At 40.4% G+C, this 8,226-nt stretch overlaps 1 protein-coding gene across 2 annotated transcripts in view; it reads right to left on the bottom strand.

Moving 5' to 3' along the window:
• Nucleotides 1-265: 265 nt before the first annotated feature.
• Nucleotides 266-8,226, bottom strand: part of tmem132e (transmembrane protein 132E) — a 383,604-nt gene continuing 375,643 nt past the window's right edge. Inside the window, exon 9 of one of the 2 annotated variants that reach the window (XM_014004040.1) lies at nt 266-7,074. In XM_014004040.1, coding sequence (XP_013859494.1) covers nt 6,004-7,074 — 1,071 coding nt within the window. In that variant the 3' untranslated portion in view covers nt 266-6,003. The remainder of the gene's footprint in view (nt 7,075-8,226) is intronic. The other variant, XM_014004041.1, reaches the window with a different exon arrangement.

Consider the following 8,226-nt stretch of genomic DNA (forward strand, 5'->3'; position numbering starts at 1 on the left):
CAACACACTTGATTTAAATCAACACACCTGACTTAAATAAACAGGTTATTAAGGGGAACCTGCAGGACTGGATCTGGATACCATTAGGTCATTTGTCAGTGATCTAAATCCTAAAAAAACTACTGATTAAGACAGCTTTCAAATATTACAAACCGGTCAGGTTCCCTGGAATCAAAACATAAAGAAACTGAACTGTTTTAAGCACCGTAACTGACAAAAACAAACAAAATAAACACAACTAATGAGGTAAAAAAATGACACTGTGTCACGTGTGTATTGCATTTTCTTTAGTACTTTACATATAACAGGAAAATACAAGGGCTCGTTTTCAATAGAATACAGGAAATTTAACAGTGCTCTGTACATTACAATATTATAGTCAGTGTGGTGGTTACTCAACTCAGCCAACAGAGCCGTGGATGTCGTGCACAGGTCACCACGTGTGGTTTGTGAGGGTGGGAATACAATTCAAAATCTTCATTTACATGTTGTAAGAAGTCTTTGTTAGCAGCTTGAAGACAAGAGAAATGAGTAACATGGCAGCTTTACAACAACAAAAAAAGATTGAAAATGCATGGAGGAAGAAGGAGAATTAAAAAACAAAACAAAACAGGATCAGTATTTATCACGCATGAACAAATCTGCTGTTAGTTACTCTGCACTGAAAAGGTCACCAGATCAGTCATTACACATAAATCAGCCAGATTCTGTCAGGAGAGCTACAAACGTCCCAAACGACCATCATTTATAGGCAAAACAAAAACTTTTAAGCTTACTATGGAAGGCCATTACTGCCATGTTAATAAAAAATGTTTAAGTTRTAATAATGAAGACAAAGATCTCAAAACTACGACTTGAGGATTATAAGATGCTAAGTCATTATGAGATGCTAAGTCATAATTTTGAGCAGTTAACACATAGTTTTGAGATGCTAGTTATATTTATGAAATGCTAACTCATAATTATGAGATGCTAAGTCATAATACTTTGAATTGCTAAGTCAGATCATTACACTGAGATGCTGAATTGTAAATAGATGCTTAATCAGCCTGACATGCTAAGTTCAAAGTATTAAAAGCCAAGACATTAGAATAAAATGCTAATTCACTAAGTAAGATATTGGATATTAATAACTAATTTTGAGATGCTAATTAAGAACAAAATGCTAAAACACAATTATGAGAAACCAAACTATATTTTAAAGATCTCATAATTATGACTTAAAAGTTTTTTTTCTCCACAGTGGCAGAAATGTGCTTCCATATTAGCAGACTGGGTAAAAAGTAAAATGGAGTTAAATAAATATATATAAAAAAGTCTCATCCTGTTGGCAGAACACATGAAACATTTTTGAAACATTTGGTTTACTGATCATGTTCCAGTAAATAAAAACCAAGTTCTGCTCCTGTATTTACAATGTTGCTGGGAGAAAACAATATTTTACCTGTAAGAGATCAAAAAATAAATAAAAATAATTAGTTCAGTTATTAAGCTGCATTAATAATATTCTGAGTTCTGGATTGGGTTTATTTCTAATGATGCAGATAGGATCAGAACAAACAGAACCTGAGCTCATTATTGATTTCTTTTGACTCTGAGTTTCACCAGATAAAAGAACAATCAAAGCCTCTCAAATTCAGAGAATCAGACGAAACGAACTCAGAGAGACTTTTTTGTTTCATCTCACGCTTGGCTCATTAGTCCTTAAAATAAATTGTTTCATGTGAGATCAGAGCTGGAACAAAATTAACCATCAGAAGTTGTCTCTAGTTATCTATTACTAAAAAACTGAACATATGCTACAGTTTCAGGGTGACAGCAATAAAGTGTCTCAACTCTGCTGTCATCCTGCAGGGTTTGACTGTTTGGTTTGAAATATTTCAGGGTAAAAGAACGGAAAATGTCTGACTCCTCCATCCCAAACAAATGTTCAAACGAAGTTGTCATTTTCAACCTATTTTCAGTCACTTCAGCTGTTTCTGTAGATGAAAAACAAATGTGGTATTTAGCAGATGAATGATACTTTTTATGCTTGGACACAGATTTGCTGACAGGTTGGTTCTGGGATCAACAGCTCCTTGGATCTGACTGACGTTTTTGTTTAGCAGGGGCGGAACTGGCACAGGGGTGGCCAAGATGGTTTTTCAGGGGGTGGGGGGGGGGGGGGGTCATACAAATGAATAAAACTACTTTGGATTTGAAAATTCAAGATGCCCTCCATAGCTAACATCAAACAGCTCTAACTCAGGTGTTTTAAGAAATATTGAGCTATGTGTGTGATCGTAACTACTAGTTATCCAAAAACATGGTGATTGCAAAGACAATTGCTAATGCTAATTTCACAAAGGGATATAATTTAGCCATTGTTAAACACACACAGTTAGTAGTAGCTGAGAAACAATCGTTTACAATCTGGTTTCAAATACAAAATCCATCATGGCAGCCAAAACTGATTTCAAACGGCCACAAATCGTCCACTTTTAGGAATACTGAGCTGAAATTTGGAATGTTGATAGCCGAGCTCAATCCCCATGATGTGCTAAAAGCTAACCCAGCTAGCCGATAAAATTTCTCATTGAATGCCCATCTTTAAAATGCCACATACAAACTCCACCCCACTTGTCAATCATTTGGGGGTGGCACCTGGGGTGGCCAAGTGACACCCTGGGCACCCCTCTGGCTCCGCCCCTGTTGTCTTGTACAGAGCTCAGAGACAACTTTCCTTGTGAACTGGAGCTTTATACGGTGAATAACTCAGAATTTTAAATCAAAGCCGCCGAACTGTTTTAAAACCACAAACGTTCAAAACAAGTAAAACACTGAGCTGAACGATCTCACAGGAGCTGTCAGTAAAATAACTCAAAGATTTAAAAAATCTCCCAAATTATGCAGGTTGCTTCTGATTTACCTTTTAGAATGAAATTATCAGGACAACAATTAACATTTCATGACTTTATCATGTTGAAATATGTAGATGGTTCAAATCATCATTTAGGTTCTGGTGTTGTGTTTAACTCCACTTCCTGTCCACACTGGAAACAAAACTGATCACAACACCTAGAGAATATTGCACATTTGTGTGAACAATTTATTCAACTAAGAAAAAAAATTATATTGAGTGTTGTTCTTTGTCCCACCAACTGACTCTTATCTGCTCACGCTGTGAAGTTTAAATGTTTGCTGGAGATGATGAATAAAAACTGCGATATATAAATAAAATAATGTGCTTGAACACTAGCTTGACTGAAATTTCAAGATCCTGAGGACAAACCCCCTCCTTCTTCTTAGCAATCTGAGGGCTATTAGTGGCCTTTTGTTCGACAAATTCCTGCAGGTAATCCAGACACACCCACCACGCCCACCACGCCTCATGATATTGTCACATTGTTTCTCAAGGGCTCTTGTTTACAAGTTTTTGCTCTGAAAAATGTGGTGTGTTGCAAAGAACATACATTGATGCCACTGTATTTTCAGAGCTACAGTAAAAAATTGTAAAAAGAGCAGACGAGACTTTATACTTGGCCTTTCACTGGAATTTCAACATCGTTTTATGCTGGAAAAGGCCATGATGAAAAAAGCCACATCCCCAGCCTGGTCCTTGAAAGATGACGCAATGCCAGGTTCAGACACTCTGCAAAAACATCTACATACAAGCATCTTTCGTTGTTGTAAAATTTGGTGCCGTGACCCGGACATTCTGGTGCCGTGACCCGGATATGTAGGAGCACACTGTTGGGCTGAGGGTGGACATGTAGGTGAGCAGTGATTAGGGTTAGGTGTGTCTCTAGGTGTGCGTGCGCCTCTTTAGCATAATAATAGACACTATGTGGCTCACAGCAGGGGAGCGGGGGATTTAGAGGCCAAGGTCTCCTGCGCAAAAAAGCGCAGCCTTAGTCAAATTAGTGTGAAACCACGAGACAGCGATGACATAAATGACGAGGTAAAAAAAATACAATTTTAACCTTGTTTCTGGATTTGTCACATTTCCTCACAGAATATTTCGGCCCTTGTGCTCAGTTTGTTTCAGTTTCTAAATTTTCTCGTCTCCTCGGCTGCGGATCAGCTGATTTTGGGAAAGGGAAACAAAAGCATTAAAGTCCTGATGCATAGCAAATCCCCACGTTTTAACAGTCAAATGTGTTACCAGCGTGTTAAAAATCTACATCTATCAGAACGAAAACGTCGGGGGAACTCTAGACCCACCACAAGAATATAAAAGTTCCAAAACTTCAACCMGATTGGGATTCCTCCTGCTCCGTGGATTCGGTTGAGAATTTGAAGTGCTCGACAGGTATTTACACCGAGGAACGGCTGCGTGTACGTAGGCCGGACACGGCATGCATGGTAATGCATGATAACATATTCAGCTGATTAATGTGTATAAATAATCATCTAATTACAATACGAACATTTACAAATTTGAAAAAATAAAAGGTTGATTTGTGCCTTATGGTTCTCTTTCATGTGAAGTTCTCTTCRTGTGGAAATCTGAAAAAGTTTGTGCAAAATGTCAAAAAATTAAATACAAGGATGTATATATATGATAGTAAACTTATCAAATGTTTAAACTAAGATGAGGTTATTTTGAATTTTTTTGGCAGCAATATATAAGTGGTTCGAATRAGAAACAACTGGAGGAGCATTTTGTAACTAATTATTGGATTAGGCAAGAAGTCAGTAAAAAGACTGGGCATAAAAAGAGATTTTAGMGAGGCTGAATCTTTCAGAAGCAAGGATGGGCAGGGGTTTCCCATCATCTGCCGCTCATAATCTCACCAACAGATTAGAAGAATCTGCAGAAACAGGTCTGATTCTGCTCTGGGCATGACTGCAGGGACTCAGGAGCACTTCCACACATCATTATCAGTAGTACCATCCACATATACTCATTAAAGCTCTATCACGCAAAGAAGAAACCATGTCTGAACACTATCCAAGCTACAGATCATTTAAAATGAACTGAAGCAAAGATAAATAAATCAAAATCTGAAATTTCATTTAGAAAACCTGCCTGTCTGATGGTATGGGGGGTGCATTAGTGACTCTKGCATGGGCGTCTCACACGACTGGGAAGGCACCATCAATGCAGAAAAGTGCACACAGGTTTCAGCTCCTGTCCTGAATAAAATTTAGCAAAGACGATTCAGGACTGTGGATCRGTCTGAATGTTTTTAAGATGTGTTGCTGACATAAAATTACTTAATTTAAACATTTAATCTGTTGTGGCTTATGACACCTGCCATTTTGTTGCATTTAGTTTTTATTCACATTTCACACAACTTTTTCAGAGTCTAACCTCTTGACAGTGAGATAACAGGATGTTCACATCAATTTAGGAAGTGAACCRTCACATTTTGTTTTAAATATAAGGCATTCGATTTGTCAGGAACACTGGGATTTGCAGTAGGGCACTGGTTTCAACTACCTATGAAATGTAGAAAATGTAAGTAATGAGTATAAATCATGAATGTGCTGCACAAACAACAACAATAAAGAAGATTTGCCATTAAAATAATTCTGCTCCTACTTTGGCAGAAAAACCGTTTTAGGTCTAATTCGACTCTTTGACAGTTCTTTGTTCATCAAAGGCCTCWTAGTTTGGAACAGGTCCAGTACTGTCAGGTCCTGCCGAGCCGCCGGCTCTGCTCCACGTCAGGCATCTGCGAGAGGCATTTCCTGCAAAAAGAAGGAGCTGAAGCAGCTCTTGTTTGTGTTATCATGGCTCAGCATCTAAAGCGAGACGAGTTTGCCGGAGCCAAGATTTACAGACGTCTCCGCTGACTGAGATCCTCCGCTCGAGTCTTTGGCTTCCTGGCGTTCGCTCCCGTGTGAGGGTGTATGATTATACAGCACTGTGCAAACTACATGGAACAAACCCTAACCAAAACAACCGTTGGCCTTTTAGTCTGTGAAAAAATTAGCTTTCACTTATGTGAAAAAGAGAAAAATAGAAAGGAGATGTCTTTTCTTTTTATTTTAGAAAGCTGAGTGGAGCCTCCTATCTCAGGCTATTTCTTTTATTCTGCGCATGTAATCGTGCAGTTCCTCTGGGTCTTTAAAGCCCATATCCTGGCAAACCCACTGAATGTCCTCTTCRTCTGCGATGGGGATGGAGTTGTAGGGGAGCTCCTCCGTGGGGAGGGTGGTAAAYGTGGTAAACTTGACCCTTTTGCGCTTGGAGGTGGGCGAACTGGCCTCCTCGCCGTTGTCCTTCGTGGACCCTCCGGAGCTGCCGTCCCCCCGTCCGTGCACCTGGCTGTGGACGCTGGTCTGGGAGCTGCCGCTGCTGTGGTGGTCCCCGTGGCAGCAAGTCTGTACGCCCTCCAAAGGGTTGCTGGGACTCTCCACCTGCTGCGGCGACAGGTCGCACTGGGCCCGCAGMGGCTGGCCGTTTCCAAGGAACACCCAGTGGTGGGAGTGGTCCATGTTGGCCTGGCCCTCAGGCGGGATGCGCTTGTGGCGATATTTCAGCACAAAGACGATGCAGTTGATGAGGAAAACTAATATCGCCAGGCAGAAGACACCTAGCAGGGCGTACATGCCAATCTCAAGGTCTGTCATGTTGCGGGGGGAGTGAACAAAATCATCTTCCTCCTCTTCAGCACTCTCGGTCGGCCGCTCCTGGTTGCTAATTGTGGGGAAATTGGTGTAATCAATGGGAACACTAGCAGGCTGCTCGTTAGAAGTCTCATAAATTCTCTCATTGATGTTGGGATCAATGACTGTCCGCCTGGTGACGGGCACCGGCTCAATCTCGCCCTCTGTGGTTGCATCCTCCTCAGAGTCCTCCTCCAGACCGAAGCGAACTTTGACATGAACCGCAGCAGATGCAATGACGCTCTTGCGTTTGGTCTTCTGGCAGGCCTCGCAGATGGTCATCTCCACACGCACGAGTTCTCCAGATCCCTCGCCTTCTGCCACCACCGTGGGCCAGCGCTGCTGAGGCTCCTGGGACACCGACACCACTTTGTCGTCCAGCGTGGAGGCGTTGAGGTTGTAATCTTTGGGATCAAAGTAAATCAGAGGGGCGGCTGTGTTGTCGCTGAAAAGCATCCAGACGGACAAGCTGGCCTCCTGTCAGAGGAGAAAAACAAGAACACACACATTAAATGTTTAGTTTTTACAAAMACAACAAACCACTAATTAGTTAGGTCATCACAAATCAGGAAGCTTATATCCTCGTCAGGAGATGATCTAAATCATGTGTGTCAAACTCAAGGCCTGTAGGSCAAATGTGGCCTGACACAGAATTTTATATGGCTTAAAAGATGTWTTATTTTATTTTTTAAATAAGGGTATGCAGCTTTAAACCCTTATACTACATCTCCCATAATGCATGTCGATTATTTTACACGTGAAATGACTGCATCCCACCACTAGGTAGAGCTGCACAGAGAAGCTAAAAGATAATTGGAAAAAATTCAGGGGCAGATCTGGAGGCGGGGCTACAGGAGTGCCCCTGTCTTGTCACTCATCTGTCTTTTACCTGAGAGCGATGATGGTGGGTGCAGTTCCATAATCAAACATTAGAGGCGTTGATGAGTCAAATAGGAATGTCCAGCATGAATCAAGCTTAACGAAGTCTTCATCGATTCTTAAGAAAATTCAAACAATCCTGCAGGAAAAACCTTTCAACATGCTGTGTGTTTTAGAGCATTTTATCTATGTGCAGTAAAAATGCATGTACAATTTGTAAGGAGAAATTAATGTGCACGCTTTTTTAAATTAGTGCAAGTGTTTGAACATGTGTGACTGGTTAAATRTATACAGCTTACCAAAACATTGAGTTAACACTTTGCCCCTTATAAACACGTCCCGTTTATAAGATGACGTGTTAAAATGCTGTTTCTRTGCATGAAATACCAGGTAGAGTTCAGGTATTGATYGGTAACAGTACTCTATCGTAGCGATAAGACGAGTAATGTGACACAAAGTTTGTCACCCCTGATGTAAAGTTCATTTTCAAAATCTTTSAYAGCAAACAAGAAAGTCAAGAAAAAGAAGAAAACTGGTTTAACTTCATCATTTCACAGCATAAGATGCTCTCTAGACCTATATGTTTAGTTTTTCATATACCACTCCCTGAAACCGAGCTTTCATCCCAGCATCACAGTAATAGKTTGAGATGATGCTTTTAGTTTGATGGTAAAACAGAAAATCTATTAGGAGGATTCTGAATTATATATACAGTACATACATATACATACATACATACAGTACATAAAT

The sequence above is a fragment of the Austrofundulus limnaeus genome, unplaced genomic scaffold (genome assembly GCF_001266775.1).
Source record: "Austrofundulus limnaeus strain Quisiro unplaced genomic scaffold, Austrofundulus_limnaeus-1.0 Scaffold21, whole genome shotgun sequence".
Lineage (NCBI taxonomy): Eukaryota > Metazoa > Chordata > Actinopteri > Cyprinodontiformes > Rivulidae > Austrofundulus > Austrofundulus limnaeus.